Source organism: Haliotis rubra, unplaced genomic scaffold, assembly GCF_003918875.1.
Source record: "Haliotis rubra isolate DU_JTF1 unplaced genomic scaffold, ASM391887v1 Scf394, whole genome shotgun sequence".
Taxonomy (NCBI): domain Eukaryota; kingdom Metazoa; phylum Mollusca; class Gastropoda; order Lepetellida; family Haliotidae; genus Haliotis; species Haliotis rubra.
Genome location: NW_025767073.1, coordinates 605,246 through 627,069, shown reverse-complemented (window position 1 = coordinate 627,069; position 21,824 = coordinate 605,246). Strand labels below are relative to the sequence as shown.

Here is a 21,824-nt window from a genome sequence, read left to right as displayed (position 1 = left end):
TAAAAATATCTTGGACAACTATGACATAGTTTTGAATCGTGTTAGCACAACTGCCACTAGGTGTGAAATAATGGATTCCACAAAGATGCAAGTTAAACTGTTAGAGTGCTAAAGGCATGATTTCAGAGTTTATCCTGGATCATAATGCGCCCATGGCAGGATAATGTTTTCAGTCCCTAACTGTGGATTTGTATGATATACATGTACTTACATATACAAATGTTCCATCACTGCATCAAAACAAAAAACTTTAAACCAAGTCACATACATATGGCTTGAGTATTGGCTTGAAGTATGACAACAATGTAAGAAGAATTAATTTTAAAAAGAACAGATATAGAGATTATTCCACAAGCAAGTGTGTCACATGACTTTTACAAAACGAGTGTGAAAGTTTGTATGGCCCGAGCAAGAGCTGGGGCAATACACAATTTTGCACGAGTTTCGTATAAGTCGTGTGGCACACTTGCGAGTGTAATAATTACTTTATTATCCATTTTATTCATGTACGTTTGTGCAGTAAAACACGGTAAGCAAGTGTGACTGCCCTGTTCATTGACGTCATGTTCAACTGTATAATGACGTCACAGACGATGAAATACGGAAACAGTGATTGCTAGGCACAAGTGATATTTTGCACACATGTGCACATATGATATGTATAACGCTGGTTATGTTTCACCAAATGGATGATAAAGAAAGTTAATATTGATTATGACCTATATTGGAATATCTGTAATTCGAGGATCAGCTGGCTTTGGGCTCATATAGACCCTGGAGAAGCCAAGTACATCCCCGAATTTGTGGATTTCCTTACTATTAGTATGAATACATTTCAATTAACCAGAAGATATATTAAAAAAACTGGCAGAAATTAACCGAAATTAACTCTCCCTTTCTCCTATCAATGAACCACTTATAACAACTATGTTCAACAGATGGTGCAACTTTCAATTTGGTCATTATGTCAATAATTGTTTTAGGATTTAGACAAAACTGCTTGAAACATGACATTTACCCAAATATGTTTCTAAAAAACATTTCTTACAAGCATTGGTTACAATTTTCAACATTCATATGTTCATGCCTGTATCCAGGGTTTAAGATTGGTTCAAGCAGACTGATCTAGAATATCCCATACCATTTGTCTCAATCACCATCACTGTCTCCTGTTAAACCAGCTGTTCATGATTAACTAAGCATGCTGCACAATACTTGAAGTGGCTCCTTGACGAACATTTCTATTTCTGGCTCACTCAGACCAATCAGTTCCATGCCGTCTTTGAGAACTGTCATGGAATCAGTACAGTGTGCAAGAATAGCCTGAAGACTTCTTTCACTTGCATAGATTCATTTAGGAACAAAGAGGAGGATCTAGACACTTGACTGCAGTTTCACATTTCATGTTCATAATTTATTTCAGCAGTCATCAATATTCTCCAGTCCACCCAGCTGTGAATGGGTACCTCGTTAGGATGAGAAGGCCTCAATAACTCAGTGCGCCTAGTGGCTGCAAGAGTTGTATGCTCCCCAGGGAGTTGAGATTGATAACACGATGTGCCGTTGAGACTGACATCCAATGATCGAGGGAAAACATACCAGCGCCTTGAGCATGCACTAGTTGCCTGGATATGTGCGCTATATAAATATCCTATAATAATAATAAAATTCCAGCTTCATAAACGCAGCTTGTTAGCAATACTCTCTGACCCTCCAAAGAAGAGGCTGTCACATGTTAAAGTAATCAGAGTCTGTATCAAACAAACATTTAGTCACAGTCACAGAAGCACCAATATACCAAACTGTTTTATCTCATCAATACCCCTCCCAAACATGATCTACATGGTCCTATACTACATTATTACATACCAAACATGTATGGTCCCAGGTATCACAATTCACAAGTTCCCAATCATCTACATGTAAAATGTACCACATGATCCGAAACATCTCTATCATACATCTACCAGATGGTACCAAACCTTTATATCATACATTTTTCACATCGTCCCAACATTTATATCATACATTTGTCACATGGTCCCAAACATTTATATCATACATTTATCCATACATGGTCCCAAACATTTATATCATACATTTTTCACATGGTCCCAAACATTTATATAATATATTTGTCACATGGTCCCAAACATTTATATCATACATTTTTCACATGGTCCAAAAAAATTAATATCAAACATTTGTCACATGGTCCCAAACATTTATATCATACATTTATCACATGGTCCCAAACATTTATATCATACATTTATCACATGGTCCCAAACATTTATATCATACATCTTTAACAAGGTCCTGAACATCTGTATCATACATTTATCACATGATCCCAGGCATTTATACATCTAGCACAGATTCCAGCCACCCAACACAATCCCCATATCAAATGGCCCACGCTCCTCCCAATGTATATTTGATACGGTAAGTTACGAGATCCACACAAAGGCCTAATGTCACCAGGGATCACATGAGGAATGCTAACGATCCCCCACTACCTGTGAGTATTGCAGGTGATCTGGTGACTGCAGGTACAGCAATGGTATGTGAACAATGACCCTGCTACTACCTATCTGTTACAGGTGGGGTATAACTGCAGTATACACGTGACCTATATTACCCATCAGGACACAAACTATGTCAACCATCAAATCAAAATTGAAACTTCAGATTTGTCCCACCAAACTGTAGGTGGATGGGGTGAGGTTAAAATGTTCAGTAAGAACTCTATCTATACTGACGTAATATATACACCAAATCACATTATGTTTTCAAGGTGTGATGTGTTTTGAGCTCAAGTGTTGAGAGACATTGAATGAGACTCAAACCCAAACAATACCTTTGTTGTGTTTCCTGACCAAATTTATTAATATACACCACTTATTTTGATTTACATGTTCAAATTGTTCCACCATAATAAGGAATCCAGATATATTCATATTTTCGGACATTGTGTGATTGTAATACCAAATGTCTCAGAGATATTTTTCAAAAATCGTAAACATATTTTGATAAAAAAGTCTGAAAATTGAGTTTTACATGATAAATACTCCTGGCTTTAATACCTAATTTTAATAATGTTATGCAGCATGCTATATTCCGTGCAATAAGGATAAACACGTTTTATCTTTAGTTGTAAAATAATAAAAGATTTCCTTGATAAGATTGTATGTGGCTGATATCATGAACTAAATGAGTCAGGTGACAAGGAAGATATATTTGCAGCTCAGGAAATGGGAATAATTCTCATGTAGTTGAGTTACAAACGTGTCATGTATCTGAATATCAGAAGAAATATCTTGAGGAAATAGAGTTGAAATACTTCCTCAGCAGTAGCTGACCGTTCAAAGTCATGAAGTACATTTCCCAGGAGCAACTGTGTTTGAAATTCCATGTCCATATCTTAATATTAGCTTAACACTAATGGATCTCTCTGGAACTGAATATCTCCAAAAGGAAAATGGGATTGGACAATGGGCTTGGTGAGCTGAACAATAGGCTGGCTGTGTTGGACAATGGCCTTGGTGAGCTGAACAATAGGCTGGCTGTGTTGGACAATGGGCTTGGTGAGCTGAACAATAGGCTGGCTGTGTTGGACAATGGCATTGGTGAGCTGAACAATAGGCTGGCTGTGTTGGACAATGGGCTTGGTGAGCTGAACAATAGGCTAGCTGAGTTGGACAATGGGCAGGGTGAGCTAGACAGTTAGCTTGGTGAGCTGAACAATGGGCTAGCTGAGTTGGACAATGGGTGGGGTGAGCTGCATAATAGGCTGGGTGAGCTACACAATAGGCAGGATGAGCTACATAATAGGCTGGGTGAGCTAGACAATAGGCAGGGTGAGCTACATAATAGGCTGGGTGAGCTAGACAATAGGCAGGATGAGCTACATAATAGGCTGGTTGAACTAGACAATGGGCTTGGTGAGAAGGAAAATAGGCTAGACAAGCTAGACAATGGGTTTGGTGAGCTGAACAATAAGGCTGGCTGAGTGAGACAATGGGCAGGGTTAGTTGGACAATGGGCTGAATTACTGGGACAATAGGTTGAGTAAACTTGACAATGGCAAGGATGAGCTAGACTGTGAAGAGGGTGAGCTTCATAAAAGGCTGGCTCAGTATGTCCAATGGGCTTGGTGAGTTGGAGAATGGACAGGGCTAGCTGCACAATGAACTGAATCACTTCAATAACAGGTTGAGTAAACCTGACAATGAGGTGGGTGAGCTAGACAATGGGCAGGGTTAGGCAAAGGCAAGGTTGGGTGAGGCGGACAATGGGCATGGTGAGTTGGTCAAAATGATCGGTATACAAAGTAGTTTGTAATTTACAAAGTAATGATATAAATATCAAAATGGCTCAAGAATGTTACTTTGAACTCTCTTAATCTATACACCAATTATCAAAGTTGTTATTGTCTGTCCAGCAATAACATATCACTGAAAACAGTGGTAGCCTATGTTGAATTTGAGCATCATGTTTCACATAATACCACAGGTAAGATGTATGAATAGTCTCACACCACACAGTGGTATTAATTACATTGAACAGGAGTAATCTTCTAATCTTCTTATTGTTAATTATGCTAATTAAGTCACCGAGTCAACAAGCAGCACAAAACAGTAAGCAGCTTTGCAAGATTATATAACACTATTATATTACATCAGTCTAATTCGATTTCTTTTGTAAGATTAAATTAGTAGTATATTTGCTCAGTTGCATGTTGCAGTTGGTTTGTTGTTTAACAAGATACTCGGTAGTGTCAGGCAATAATAATAATAATTGGGTGGCCAGTATATAATAATCTCACCTCCACAATTCAGTGAGTGATATTATGAGCAACAATTCAATTTGTCGGGGTACAATGACACACTATGAACCAAGTTAATACTGACCCTGCTTAAATGAATGACCATGATATGCAGCATACAATATAAGGAGTAATAGACTTATGGTCTACATGACTTACCTGTCAAGATATAATACTCTTATATCATGTCTACATAACAGTGAGCAAGTTGGGTTTTATGCCGCTTCTAGCAATATTCCAGCAATATCATGGCAGGGACCCCAGAAATGGGCTTCACACATTGTGCCAATGTGGGAAGTCGAACCTGGGTCTTTGGCATGACGAGCGAACGCTTTAACTGCTAGGCTACCCAACCACCCTGTCTACATAACAAACATCTCTTTCTGTAGTGGACAAACATATGTACAGGTCAGGATATATTGTCTTATACCATGTCCACAAGGTGAACAGCTCATTATGTAGGGGACTAACAGACCTCTCTGACCTACAGGTCAGGACATAATTGTGTTATACCAAGTCTGCATAACAAACATTTCTTTCTGTAGTAGGCAAACAGATGTACTGGTCAGGATATAATTGTCTTATACCATGTCTACAAGGTGAACAGCTCATTATGTAGGGGACTAACTGACCTCTCTGACCTACAGGTCAGGATACAATTGTCTTATACTGTGTCTATACATTGAACATCTCAGCCTGTTGATGGACCAGCTGTCTTGCGCTGGCTGTTATAAACTCAGGGACAATGGCTGATATAGGAAAGCCATAATACCTTACAATATTAAATCAACAGCACTTCCCACAGTTCAATAAAACCGGTCTCAGAGTAAACTGCTGCTTGAAATAAGATATCATATCCACATTCAAAATCAGATCACATTTACTGTTCCTTACGAAATAAACCATAGTTTACTACACAACAAATCTTTCAAGTTTCACTTTTGAAAACTTGCTCGCTGTCAATAAACCTGCTTTTTAAAGTCATATGATCACCTTGCCCCAGGGAATTAGACCTGAATACATTTTGTTGCTAAGGCCAACACTGGCAAATCTTAGAGGTAGCAGGCCAGTTTTCATACAATATTTCAAGAGAAGGGCGTTGTCTTGGAAAAGGCCCCCAAATTGATTGGGTTGTTTTACCAAGAATTTAAGCTTGTTTGCTTAAGACTGCCTGTTTCAGTGCCCCTGTGGAAGGGTGACCAGCTTCCCAATAGAAAAAATACCACTAGCAATATTACAAAATTTACAATCAGTAAAAAACACAAATAAAAAGCCCTCTCTGATTCAAACTGATTGAAAAACTTCCACTACGTTATGGTCTATCATTGAGTCTAATTTAAAATATTATCCTTAGCAAGGGAGTGGAATACTTCTCAAACGTCTGCTCGTCTTTTATTTGTAATCTCAAATTGTTCCTCACAGGCCTGGCTACATTTCAGGCAAGTTTCAAATGCTGAAAATTTCAACAAATACTTGCTTAGGAAAACTATTCTCGTCATTATCAGTTCTATGTTGTGCTTTTGAATGAATGAACTGGCTGTTAAATATTGTGATGGCTTGCCATGCAATACATATCAACCTAATTGAGAGTCATGTCACAACACTGATCAAATAAACTAAGGTGGATATACAATGAGTAGTCTGTGTCAGTGTGACAGAACCATCCTCAGAAATAGAGGGGATCGGCCTCCAATCTAAATTTACATCTGCTGTTCAGATAAGGTTCAAGCCCATGTGTAAATTCAAGCTTTCTGTATGCTCTAATTCTTATCATGATTGCTAAGACCTACAATGGGCTGTGATATCTGTAGCAGTGTTCATGTAATACAAAGTCTTTTGGCTGGATCCTAGTGTATGTTCTTTTTATGGTAGTCATGCATATATTTCAATGAAAAAACAGCATGGGTGGATGGTATCAGTTTTCGGGTAACAGATCAAAGGAAATATCAGGATAATTACCTTGAACCTTTTATTACTACATTCCAAGATGGATACAAATAACCTTGCATCTCTGTACGTCCGACTCTACCACCACTGTATCACAGACTAATACAGGTGAATGTACCATCTTCTGTATCAGCTGACTGTATCATCTAATGTACCAACTGTATCACAGAGGCACAGAATGTTCCATTTCAGAGCTATGATACATCTGAATTTTTGTCATTATGACACACTTTACTAGGGCTGTAACGATGCATCGAACTATCGATGGATTGCAATTGTTGAGTCTCCGATATCAATTAATCGATGGTAGAAACGAAAAACTATTGATGCATCGATAGTATGTGTGACTATCGATAGTATAGTAATTGACTTCCGTTGATAAATGTGCAGCACAAAATACAGGAGTATTGGGTGCAGACTTGCAGCTCCATTGAGTTTATGTTCTAACTATTTACTTGATCTAGGTTTCAAGTTTGTTGTCAGTTATCAAAAGAAACTGAAACTACTTCAACTTGTTTTTATTTCATATAAACTATACATTCATTTGGGAAATGACTTCAAATGAGACCCCCCAAAAATAGTTGATCGCAATAGTATGTTGCAATAGACTATCACTATCGCAATAGTTGTTTCCCCTCAATAATCAGCCCTACAATTTACAGATGAGGAAAACACAAATTATGCATACAGAGCTGAGTAACTGATTATAACCAAATGACCGCAATAAATCAACGAGTACGTATTCCTGCAGATTCAGTATCAACACGATATTGACCTGTGTCACAAAGAGTTTTTTCCAGGTTAATTTCACCTCATACACTGCAGAAATTCATCAAAGTTGGTTACCATGGTAACCACTTTTTCCCCCGACGAGGCAAAACAGCAATTTATCACTTACAATATCAATTTATTATAACATTGCTCACATTGTGATTAATTCCGGTTATAAAACAGCACGAGGCTCACTGAGCAGCGAGCGCACGTATGAAAGCAGAGTCAAATGATTGAAGAGATATTCATATCACAGACAGAGTAACACTAGCACCATATCATTAGTTTGTATAGTACTGTCCTCACAACTGTTCACCATATTAGGCTTATTATTTGATAACATAAAAGTTGCCTGATTCTTATCTGTCTTTTCCAGTTATGTTTTTTATCAGTTGTGTTACTCTTATGAGTGTCACAAGATTTAAGACATCAAATTAGCAGTAGGGCGATGTTTTTGTTATTTCGTACATAGATCAAATGGTAAAAATTTCGCAAAGCGAACCAGGAAGTTTAGATAAGAATCTCTTTTGCCCCTGCCTCTCTTAAGTGTGTTTTATGATGTTGATAATGAACTGGGATTTACAGGACGCGAATTCCTGCGTCCTATACGCATAAAAATTGACAATGGACGCAACAAAATTTATTAGCGCGTCCACAGGGACTCAGAAAAGTCCTAATACTTTTTTGTAAAAATTCCAATCAAGTGACAAAAGTTATCACTGAGTTTGTACTAGCTGGGTTATGGTATCATTAGCAATTTAATTACTGTAACAATGTGATGATCATGATGCACAATACAAGAACAGTATTAATAATAATATTTAAGTGTCTGGGACCCCAGTTTGTTGTCAAGGACCCTTGAAAATTAAGAGTATTAGTCCCAGGGACCCTCAAATACAGGACTCCATGTAAATCCCTGTAATGAATACAAATCTTTCAAAAACATGTTTTAAAATTCCATATTTTCCTGCATCTGTAGTTGAGAAAAAAGTAACAAAAAGCGGACAAAAGGTGTTAAAAACATGAGTGAGTGAGTGAGTTTAGTTTTATGCCACACTGGCAATATTCCAGCTATATGGCAGCGGTCTGTAAATAATCGAGTTTAGGCCAGACAATCCAGTTATCAACAGCATGAGCATCGGTCTGCGCAATTGGGAACCGATGACATGTGTCAACCAAGTCAGCGAGCCTGACTACCCGATCCCGTTAGTCACCTCTTACGACAAGTATGGGTTACTGAAGATCAATTCTAACACGGATCTTCACGGGTCGTTAGAAACATGAGGTTCTGAAGGAGCAACTAAGACTAGTAGTACTCATAACATTCTAGCACTGTCCATCAAACAATGAATCATGTTATGAAAAACAATGCCCTAAGTGAAAACCTCAATGAAATATAAAGAACATTCATCTCAAGTAATGCTCAACATTAGTCCAAGTCTTCAAATAGCTTCAAAGAAAACATTGGAACCAAAACACAAATTTCACAACTGGTTCCTAAATACCAGCAACAGCTAAGATTACATTGCAGCATTCAACATGCTTGATTATCAAGTCTGATAGCTGGGTCCCCTCAAACTGTCAACATGTGCCAGTGTAAACAAATTTGTACACGAAGTTACACCTGGCTGATCAATAACCATCAATACGCACTATGAAGCAGGCTAAAGACTGTCAAGCTGTCTACCAGATGGCGCTCTGAAACCATGCCTTCATGACGGTCACATAACCAATCTAATGGGATGTTGATGCTGAAATGATTGTCCATTTAACAGCTCAGGATTACAAACATGCTCGCAACACTATACAAAGTTAAATACTTGATTTACATGTGAAAACATGTTCGAAATCATGTGAAATTATAAATATTTGTATGTTACCCACATCGCCTATTTAGATATTTCATTGAAATAATGGAAGAATTTGACTGATTTGGTTTTTGGATTTCTTCTTAATGGGTTGATGAAATGTCATGTTGGTTTCCGTTAGTATGCTAAGTATGTTTAATTATCTGTGTGCGTAGATTGATGCTCGTCAGTCACTGGACAGTCTGAACCAGACTCGTTTATATAATGCCATATTATAGCTGGAATATTGCTGAGTGCAGAGTTAAAACTCAAACCAAAATGCCTATATAATTAGATCAGGTTGTTGAAGAACTCAGTAGAAAGATCTAAAGTTGCTATTGTTTGTCAAGATGTGGAAGTGTGCACCAGCTTATCTCCTGGGTTATCAGTTTATCACAGTTCAATCACAGTACGTGCCACAAGAAATCACAGATTAGCCTGTCAACTCCTGATACACTGATATGAATCTGACTAAGGACACAACTGTCATGATTCATTGAAGAAAGAAGTTGGAATACATGCACTAATCACATGAACAGAATACAGTTTGAAGATGTGACAGTGGTGGAATACAAAGTTCAGTCCCAGCCCAGTTGAATCAAACACTTATATCAAATCATGTTTTTCCAGAAGAAGGGGCAAGAAGTAGCCCAGAAACGTTGTGTTATACAATAAAGAAGAAGTTGTCATCCACATACTCGTCTTATATGTTCTTCCTGTTCGAGGGAATCTCACCTCCCCAATTCTCATCAAGAAAACTTTCTGCAAACATATTATTGTCCAAAATAATGCAGATAATGGTACTTGAATTCCTGTTTAACAGATCATTTAGCATAAAGTGAATCTAATCCCAAAAAAACCATATTTACTTGATCAAATGTAGTTGGTCACAATGTGCAAAATAGCCACTGGCCCACTAGCCCGTGGTTAGAAAAAATCCAGTCTGGCCAGTAAATCTCCACAGTCACTGGCCCGACTGGCTAGTGAGTATTTATGGGGTCATTTAGTAAATATATCACTCTCTCCAACTTGTTAAGTTATAATACACTTTTAAATCATGCAAGATTATAAATTATATTGTGGGCTAGTAACTTTCAGGCATAGCTAGCCAGACTGGCTAGCAAAATCTTGAAACTATTTCGCACACTGGTTGGTCACATCTTCTGCATCCATTCTACACATCTCTATATACTTGGTGTAGTTTTGCACTGTAGTATTTAAAACAATGTTATTGGGCTAGTAACCTTTTGGGGTGAATTTCTAGACGTGCTGTTTATTTTGTCACTAAGGTAGATAAGGCCAGACCAATTTTATTTCTTGTTTTACGGATCTGCCGGTCATATATTTTCAAGAAAAATAAAAAAAATAAAAGTTAATTTTCCCTGCTGAAAAAATAAAATCCTAATCTCTTATTGGTAAAAATGTAAATTTACAAGAAAGGGTTTTTTTTATGTTGTGTTTTGTCCCATATGCACTTCATAAATTGCCCAAAGTAAAATACTTTTAGTATTTATTTATATATATTTTTTTTCCTCCTGCCTTTAGGCTTTGTGAACACAAAAATCTGTAAAACAAGAAATAAAATTGGTCTAGCCTAACAGTAGTTCAGTAGAAAGGGTTACAAAAATAATCCAGCTCACAAGCATGTGGCTGGTAGAGGCTATTGCTGCATAGAAGGTATCCCTGAAACAGTTTACAGTAACAACTATTAACATCAAACTTCTCTTGTAATTAGCAATGATTATCACATTTAGCATAGCTGTACACTAAATTATCAGTTGAGGACAGCTTGGATTGAGTGAGTATATAGTAGCAATAGCCATGGACACCAGAAATGGGCTTCACGCATAGTGTTCATGTTGAAGATGGAATCAACATGTGTACTAAATTGATGTATTTATATCCTGATTATTTTAAACAATAGTTTCATGATTACCAATTGCAATGTTATGTATGGCTGCTTTGTGAAAGAAAAACTGGAGAACGTATGACGCAAAACAAATTTCCCTTGGAACAATAAAGAATTATCTTATCTTATCTTATCTTTTCTCAATTCGGGGTCTTCAGCATGAAGAGCGAACACATTTCACCACTAGGTTTAAATCGAACCCAGACTTTCAGGGACTGCACTGCACAGGGAAACGAACCCTTCAAAATTTCCCACTAGACCACAGGACCAGTGAGTAGACAATAATTAGTGGTCCTGTCTGTACTTCACTGGTCCAACATAACATTCATAGATTTACTTAACCATCAATACAAAATTCACTGGCCACAGGACCACTTCAAACTTAGCATTTAGTGGTCCTGATGAATTTTCACTTGGCAGGGACCACAGGACCAGCGTAAATTTCACACACTGCTACACTACCCAACCCTTAGTCACTCTACATAAATGCTTCTCATCATAGCTTGAATTTATTTTGGGCTATTGGTTTACATTGATGTTCCTGAAGAATGGGTTCTATGTAATACTGAAGCATATTGTTATCTTTGACCTATTACGTTCAGACAACATTAATATATTTAACTGCTTTGTTTCCCGATACACAGTACAGTGTAATTAGTGAGACTGCGTAGCTCTACTGCCACACCTGATAATGATGGCTATCCACTCACGCCTAATTGGTTTAATTGCAATGAAAATCACCCAGAACAGAGATTGAGACCATTATGAAATTGTAACTATGTGGGTCATTAACGCAAATTCTACTCTTCATCTAACAGCCCTCTCAGCAGAGCTCTGGGGCAGTGCCACAGAAAGCTACATGGTGTTGAATTCTGGGAGTGAATGCAGTGCAAGATGGGGCCCAGAGGACCTCGAATTATGTCTAGTTGCAAGACTGGTTGTTGGATCCAGATTTGAATATGTAAAGTTTGTCGTGGTATGTATGATTTGATATATGAATAGTTTGTTGAGTGAGTGTATGAGTGAGTGAGTGAACTGAGTGAGTGAGTGAGTGAGTGAGTGGGTTTGGTTTGATGCCACTAATACACATAAGATATTTTTTTAACAGCATATCAGTTTAATGAAGGTAGAAGGCTGAAGTGCGTCATAGTCAGGAATAGAAGTATGGAGTCAAAAGCCAAGGATTATAATTAGAGTGATTTCTCTGAAGTATACTGGACAAAAATAGTTAGGGATATATGTAAATTTTGAAATTATGAATAATGATCTATTTATAACCTGACACTGATAAAATATCAATCATAAAAATACCAATATCCCAACTAAGTTTGTCCAGTATATATATGTGAACCAGGGCTAAAGAAAACTTATCATTGACAGTTTGTGGGGTATGTGTTTCCCCCAACAGAGGTCCAGTCTATTGGATATTTTCACACCAAGGAAAGACAATTTTTATAACTAATTCTCTTGACCGCCTCCATGGTGTAGTAGTTACAGTGTCTGCCCGGAGAGCGTAAGGTCGTGGTTTCGATCCCCGACCGCGTCATATCAAAAGACGTTAAAATATGGTACTTGTTGGTCCCTGCCTGGCGCTCGGCATTAATGGGTACAACAAGGACTGGTCGGCTCGGAGTCAGTATAATGTGTCTGAGTGGGGTATTCATGCTTCACTGCGGCATGGTATCTCGGTGGGCTAGCACTATAAAACCAGCTTCAGTCTGGGCTAGTACAAGCAGCCGCACATACACATACACACACATGCACGTCGTCATATGAGCGAAATATTCTCAAGCACGACGTTAAACCCAATTTCAGCTCACCTCACTAATTCTCCTTTAGATGCTGTTTGAGGATAATTCCAATTCATATCTGTCCATCTACTGCCACAAGCAGGTAACATGTCTAACGAAAAGAGATATATATATGTTAAATTAACAATAACCAAGACATATCTCCCTTTGACACCCATTGTTCACTGCAGAAGAGTTTGTCTATGTGTGATACCTGCACTTGATCAGTAAATAAAGATCTGTTAAAGATCTTTTAGTTTTACCAAACTCTGCAGCTTGGCTGGAGCTCTGCATGAAGTATTCCAGACATATACCAAGATGTGTAACCCAACACAGTATAACACATCATGACAGATTCTTCCCCTCAAGTGTCAAATTCTCATAAAACTAAACATTATTCAGATATGTTCACTAGTTGATAAAATAAATATCCAAAAAGCAGCCATGTTCTAAATCGACCTCAGGAAACGAAAAAAGATTTCTATATAAATATATGTTGGCCAATTAGCTCTTTGCTATTATAAATACTGCGCCAGCTTTAAAAAATTATACATTCTTTACTCCACATACAAACAGTCTGTTTTATCAATGACAAAGGAAGCTCCATTTACAAATTACATGTGTACATGCTGGTTAGAGCTAACAATACACTCAATACACTGAATAAATAGTCGTAGGTGCATGTCTCTTACACGTCCCCAACTACTGATACCTGTTGATCAAGTCATTAAACCTATTATATAGCTGTCAGCATTTACATTCTCCACATGCCCCAGGTATGTACCCCCAGGCATATTGACCAATGGCAATTGTTTTAACAGATGAATAACCAATGGGCATCCTTGAAACAAGTGATTACCTAACAGCTTTCTACATCATGACATGGGTGCAACTCCATAATTTTCTGCATGCCTCATTGACCGCAAAGGTGGGAGGGGGGGAAAGCAAGAGGGGGGAGACTAGAGGGCACCTGTTTGTCAAGAAATGAGTGGGACGTTAACACATGTTCATGATGGAAGCATGGACAAAGGGAAAAAACTAGAAAATCCACATTTTATGTCCATTTGAACACGAAAGTTGTCAAGACGCCATGACATGACTGATTACAGATTTAAAGGGTTTTAGCATATTCACGTCAATTCATCAGTTACATTTCCTATCTTTAAACAAAGATCTAGTCTTCACAAAAAAATGCCTGGTAAACATCTGATCATATGGCGTATCTTGCCACAGGTGTTCCTCACCATATGTGTCACAGTGACATCGCTACTGTAAACCAGTTGACTGCAAACTTTATACCAGTTCACAGCAAAATGTACATCAGTTCACTGTACACTGTACTGATTCACAAAATAACTTTATACACATTATACATAATTAGGTGAAACGAGATATTTGCAAATATGCCCCTACATTAATTGTTTTCCTCGATAAACATTAACATACTTTTACAACCAACTTGAAAACTATTGAGCAATAAAATCACTCTCTCAAGCACTGATTACAATGGCATGTATCATAAATTGACTTGTTATCTATGCAAAAATATTTCACTTCCTGATTCTTAAATTCGCAATGAAATCAGGACAAAAATACTTGAAACTTCCTCACAAACAAGCAAACAGATCTGATCTATAGCAAATGAAGCAAAATTGAAAACGAACCGCAAGGACAACCCAGCTAGCATTCGGACATTGGCCCAACGTTGGCAATGTTGGCAAAACCATTCCCAACGTTGGGCCAACGTCTGAATGCTATCAGGGAAGAAGTCACTTAATGCAGTGGGGAATAGAACCTGGGTATTAACCAGCGAATACTTCCACCATTAAGCCACCTCACTGCAAACATGGCTGAGAGTAAATCTGTGATGGAGTGACTTACCTTTGTCATTTTCTTCTTGTCTAGCAGCGACCGACCCGTCTTAACATTGGCACCAATGAAGATGATCGTACACGGTTTAATATCCGTGGGTTTGTATCCCTCCTGCGGGTGAAAGCCATTACGCTGATCGTCAGTAATACTAGATAGATCCAGTCTTGGAATGTGGTTTACAGGTGTCCGGACAATTTGACTCGTATCAAAAACCTGAGACACTGGTTTTTTAGATTCGGAAACAGATTTTAGATTTTTTCTAAAATTCAAAAGGTTGTTAGGTTCTTGTGGTTCTGGGGGCTCTTCTATTGGAGCATTGTTCTTACGTTTTCTTGCTACTGGGGGATCGGCCTCTGACTGAGACGAGGAGGATCGTATACTGTTTTCCTCTTGACTAGAAGAATTATTTACGACCGATGATTGATGATGTCCTGTTTGGTTCCCATCTTTCTTTAACCGTTCTGATATAAAGCGTGGAATTCCCTTCATCGGTCCAGATCCTTCTGGCAGACATTCCACGGGAGTTTCATCTTGTGAATGTAAATCCAAATGGGTATCCAAGTCACTAATGGATTTTTCACTTGGAAATATATTATCAAATTTCGAATTGTTTTCATAACGAACACTTGTTTGAATCCTTGAGCTTGGTTCTTGTTGGTAGACTGGTTCCACTGTTGAGGAGCCACCATTTGAGCTGGTTCCATTGATGCTAGTTTTTGTATCAGCCTCTGATGGCTTCTCTTTGTCCATCTTGAAATCTGAGTTGGATTTTGTAGATGAGTTTGTGCTGCGTTTTTCAGAGGTCTCTTTTACAGTTGAAGCAGAATACTGTTTAGTTTTAGATGCTCGCACCGGAGCTTTTGGTGCTTTTATAACTGCTGAGGAATCAAAGACCTTAGCCACTGATTCTTCAGGCCAAATACCGCCTGATTCAACATTCGAGTTATTTCCAGTTTTGATAACTTCTATATCTTGATTGACCAAATTTGCGTCATTAACGAAAGGGGCCACAGCAATAACAGGACTCTGTCTTGACCGAGGTCGTGGTGTTGGCAAACCACTCTTCTGATCTAACTGTGCTCCGACAGGTGGTTGCGGAGCCATGCGCTTTTTTGATGACCCAGATGCTGCCTCTGTTGCCTTGGAAACACTACTCTGTGTAGACTCTGTAGATACAGACGGTGAAACTTTGCTAACAATCTTGTGTGAAGAGAAAGGCGGGCTTTTCAAATTATTTGTTGGCGAAACAACGACAGGCCCTGTGGCAGTTGTGTACACTGGCATAGGAGGGGTGGGTGTCGGCTTTTCAAACATGCTGCGCACACTGAGAACTGTATTGGGTTTTGGAAGCTCATCAATATTGCTAGTGTCATCCTTCAAACTCATTACCTGGGGTTCACTGAATTTTCCTGGACTATCCAATGCCTGAGATAATTTTTGGTCTTGTTTCTCCGATTGTTCTTTTTCAATGATAATAATGTCCTCTCGGCCTAAGAAAGCTGCATCAGCTGATTCTCTTGGCGATTTTACTTTAGATTTTGTATCACTTGACTCTGAAATTGAACGGTAAGTGGGTACCCTAAGTGGGCGAGGAGGTTTACTCATATGGTTAACATTTTCAACACTCTTACTGAAGCTAGACAATCCTTCTTGGACGCGTCTGGGAACATCATTTTTATTACACGTATCACGTCTGTGATCGTCTAAAAGGTTTTCCAAACTCGAAGTCCGTTTGGGTCTGTAGCTGTAGTCGTCCCTTGTGGAGAGAGAGGAAAACTTGCCCATAAGTTTGTGTACAAATCCTGATCCTGGCTTGTATACCTGTGGTTCATCATCTTCAAATACACCATCATTTTCTTTGATATTTGCTGATCTAAGACCACCAGATCCCTCTTGCACACTCGGATCGTCAATGCGGCTCTCGGGTCGCTGGGTTCGAATCCCATAAGTTTTGAAAAAAGGATTGTTGTGAACAGACACAATATGATCAGAATCATTCAGTTGTCCCACCTTACGTTTCCCCGCCATGATTGAAGTGTTAGTGTCCTGTTCGTCTACACATATGTCACTTCCAGATCGGATCCCATTCACGATTATAGGGTCACTAGTTACCCTGCTTCGTTCTTCACCCTCCCGTCTCCATGTTGAACGAAACCTGTCAATGTCTTCTGATCCGGTCGCTGACAGACTCGGCTGTGACCATGTCGGAACTGATGCCATATCAACAACACCAGGCATACATAAGAATGATTCACCACCAGTTAAATATCCTTAATTTCTGTCCATCGTTCACGTATATCCAATTTGGGGGGTCTCTGCTGTATTTTGTTTCTTCCGCCGGTGAAGTGTGTGTCTCGCCTCGGAGGAAGGAGGGGAAATTTTGACGTCACACTAGAGCAGAGTACATGCCATCCAAGGTGAAGGTCGCATGTGGTGAATAGCGATGCGACTGTCTCGCGCTGCCCGCGTAAAGAAGTTGTTAAAGATCTCCCCGGCGTTAGAGAAAATCAATTCGAAATGGGGAATGTTTCCCTGGTTGAGTAACAGCGCACGCTACAACCATCAGCCTCAAGGGGAAGCAAATTCAAGTAAAATGTCGCTCAACCTTTGACCCACAACTGTAAGCTAAGATCGGTGATTCATTCAAGAGGCCCCGCCCAAGACATCAATTGTTCTGGGTAGAGTATTAACCCAGCCGTACTACAGGTTCTTTTCATCCCGGGGGGCACTGAACCGTAAGGTGACTAATTAGGGCCCTTGTTGTCAATAAACATTAGAGGTTTAAGTGGCCACGGAACTTACTGTGTGCTTTATCAGACTATCGCACAGTTGGGTACAAAACATGGAACATGTGGTGCACATGAAATAGGATCTCGTAGCTACCGGTATCAGTTTTGTCGACAAAATTATTTTAGAGGAGTTGCGTTATTTATTATTACTATTTTTAAACAACGGGGAATGTTCTATGGATATACAACTTCTTTGTTATTAATGTAGGGGACGTTTCTGTGTAGATGCTAAGACCAAGCCTAAGTTGTATCAATAGAACTTTCCCCGTTGTTCATCACACCAACTTCTAAATGCCACTCAAAGAAGTTACTATTTGAATTGTAGCACCCTTTTAATACAGATGATGATATGTATAAATTTTACTTAAATATTCCACCGTTAGTTTATTTCTATTTTTTGATAGTTTATGGATATGCATACACTTCTCTATTATTCCAAAACTGTTGTGTGTTATTTCGATATATGCCTATTATTAAGATGATTGTATTAATAACAGTGTTTGTATTTAAATACTTAAGAATAATGGAACAATTATCGACGTTCGAAGTAAGATTTATATGTTAGCAATGGAAATACCTAGAAGCTGACGCTTGAAATCATACTAAAAAAATTCAACTGCAAAAAACAAGCACTAAGCCTACAACGTAGATGACCCTAAAATATGTGATATTAAGTGACTATACTGCGAATATAAGTGTATGAATACACTTTGTTTAAGATATCCCAAAATAGGCTTGCGAAATAATTCTTAAAGATACTTGAATGAGCCCCTGGACCAGTCATGTTTGACGATATACTAGTATATCATGTTCTTCACTCTTCTCGCCATTACTCATACAATCACCTGTCCGTGGGTGGGTTCAAACGGACCGCCCCATGTTTCTTATGACGTCACAGTATTTATAACTATGACGTCACAAATGTAAGCTTATGTAGTTTTCAGAGAAAGTTATCCGGTTTCACAATAGTTTATTACACTCGCTTACATTTCCTGTTTTATATGATGACTTATGTAATATATATTGCTCATCCAATCAGCGTGTGCTTTACTCAGCAAACATTCACAACAAATACGTAAATAGGTAGGTTAGAGTAACAGCACGAAAATGTGTTTTAGTATTCAGTAAGTGTCCACTTACATTGTAGAACGCACCTAGAGCTTAAAGCAGGTTTCATGTCCCGGATGTGTGACGTTGCGTAATTCTTTTATGCGGAAGGTTGGATGCTGACTCAGCCAGGCGCGACATCGACACGACACTTCTTCCACGGCCGCTACTGAACACGCACACACGCACCTTTAATTAACGGGGGTGGGTTAGCCAAGTGGTTAAAGCGTTTGCTCGTCACACCGAAACCCGGGTTCGATTCCCTACATGGGTACAATGTGTGAAGCCCATTTCAGGTGTCCCCCGCCGTAATATTGCTGGAATATTGCTAAAAGCGGCGTTAAAACCAAACTCACTCACTCACCTTTACATAACCCGCCATACATGCAAACCAATTTGGGCGGTGGGGTAGCCTAGTGGTTGAAGCGTTCGCTCGTCACGCAGAAGACCCGGTTCGATTCACCACATGGGTTCAATGCGTGAAGCCCATTTCTGGTGTCCCCCTCCGTGTAATTGCTGGAATATTGCTAAAAGCGGCACAAAACCATATTCACGCGTCTACAACCAATCTTACTGAAACAGACGTAAAATGTCTTTGTTGTAACCAGCCAACCTTTCGTTTTTCAAAATAGGAAAGTTAAACAGAAGATAGTGATTCAGCAACTTTCACGCCCGTGTCTGTATGGTACATCAGTGGGGAAAGACAGCATTAAAAGGGTGCTCACATCTTCAGGACGTCACAGGTGCAGAACAAACTTCAACACGATAGGGTGGATGACAGACAGACCGAGTAACAATGTACACATACATCACGGAAGGCAGAGGCAGATTAAGGGATGTATTAAGGAGGGGCCAAATCACAGAAGGTTGGTGAGGGTGAGGCGCGTGTGTTACATACCTGCCAACTCTCACGCCTTTGGCTCACGCTTGTATTACTCATGTCACGCTCTTACGACAAAACTGATAAATTTCACAACAAACTGGGTTCACATGAAAAATAACTTAAAATCACACAAATAGATCTAAATATTTTTTAGTGACTTTTCTGAAAATGGAATTTGTAATTATGCGTTGGCTTTAGAGGGCTTCACTCACACACACACACACACACACACACACACACACACAGAGAGAGAGAGAGCACCCAGGACACCGTCATCTCAAGCTTTATTCTCTCTTGGGGATTGGAGGGTCGGTGGGGTAGCCAAGTGGTTAAGCGTTCGCTCGTCACGCCGAGAACCTGGGTTCGATTCCCCACATGGGTACAACGTGTGAAACCCATTTCTGACGTCCCCTATCGTGATATTGCTGAAATACTGGTGAAAGCGGTGTAAATCAAAACTCATGTGTAAACTTATTTCGCTTTTTAAATACAAAGAATACAAAATTTGAAAGTTCTTAATCCCATTATTGCTACGGAAAAACAAAGGTCCCCGCTTGTCTTTGTTTGGAAAAATGAAATAGTATTTTGGAAGAAGGCTGGTTTGTAATCTTGTGTAGAATGGCTCGGCTTCAGAAATAGAAAGAAGCGTGCTGTTATACTTAAATGGTATTACAGAGTGTTTTAAATCTTTGGTGGTCCCCATATAAAGGCAGCATTGTGTTGATAACTCAAAGCCCACAAGTAACATGACCCATGGACTATCACAGGAATATACTCTAGCACTGAAAGAAGTCATGATCACGTGATATATTTTCTTTCGTTGGGTGATATTGTCGATAGAAATACATTATGACGATGATGTAAGATCCAGCAACGACACGCACTGACGCCGTGCACGACGCATCGTCAACCAGGGTCAACACTGTGACAACGGAGAATATAAAGGTCGTGGGGTAGCCCAGTGGTTAAAGCGTTCGTTCGTCCCACTGACCATATACGTTTGATTCCCTACATGATACAGTTAATGAAGCCTTTTTTTAGATGTACATCGCTGTGCTCTTGCTGAAATATTTCTAAATGTGACTTAAAAATGTACTCACTTTTAAGTGTTAATTGGCACGTGCTCCAAGTATGGGCGACATACGGCCCACCCAAGCTCACTGTGCAGCTGTAGGAGTGAGTGAGTGAGTTTAGTTTTACGCCGCTTTTAGCAATATTTCAGCAATATCACGGCGGGGAACACCAGAAATAGGCTTCACACATTGTACCCATGTGGGGAGTCGAACCCGGGTCTTCGGTGTGACGAGCGAACACTTTAACCACTAGGCTACCCCACCGCCCCTGCAGCTGTAGGACGTGCGAGTGCATGACAACACAATTGGATGACGTTCATGACGTCACCAATATCACATCTACGTATTTATCTAAAACCACTGGCATGTCTAACAATCGGTTTGAATATATGGGTCATATTTTCTAATTCCTCATAAAACCATATATGTCTCTGTATCCATATACTTGTTCCTTGGTTAGTACTGGTGGCAACGAACACCAGTTTCATTCAAATTCCTATTATTCGGATCGAAGTCGAAAAAATGTACTGTATAACTTACTGTATTTATCGCATATTACACTAATTTATATCTAGCGTTGTTATGTTTGAAGACGTGTTGTTTCTAAGTAATTATCGATGGCTTTATGTTTGTGGGTGTTGTTTTCATTGCCTGTACCGAAAGAATGAACAATGTTAAGTTTAACATTTTTAACTCCTGAAATATTTAATTAAATAGGAGCATGTGTTCCCTTTATAGCCCCGTTACACTTGAGGAGGAATGAGCCGGAATGCTGTCTGAATGAAAATTCCTGGAGATTCGTGGAAATTCGAACTGCATTCTAAAACTTCTTACTGCATTCCGAATGCATTCCAACTAATCGGGTCAATTCTTGTAGCATGCCCAAACGTTTGAACATGTTCAAAACTTTCGGGGTACATTCGAAGTGGAAAAATATCGAACGGTACTTGAAGTGCATTATAACTGCATGATAAGTACTCTTACTGCATTCTAACTGCATTCTAAGTA

The 21,824-nt window shown here is 39.1% G+C and overlaps 1 protein-coding gene across 1 annotated transcript in view; it reads right to left on the bottom strand.

Annotated features, from left to right (window-relative positions):
* Window positions 1–17,719, bottom strand: part of LOC124286868 — a 69,440-nt gene extending 51,721 nt beyond the window's left edge. Inside the window, exon 1 of the mRNA XM_046723312.1 lies at window positions 14,974–17,719. Coding sequence (XP_046579268.1) covers window positions 14,974–17,202 — 2,229 coding nt within the window. The 5' untranslated portion in view covers window positions 17,203–17,719. The remainder of the gene's footprint in view (window positions 1–14,973) is intronic.
* Window positions 17,720–21,824: the final 4,105 nt, after the last annotated feature.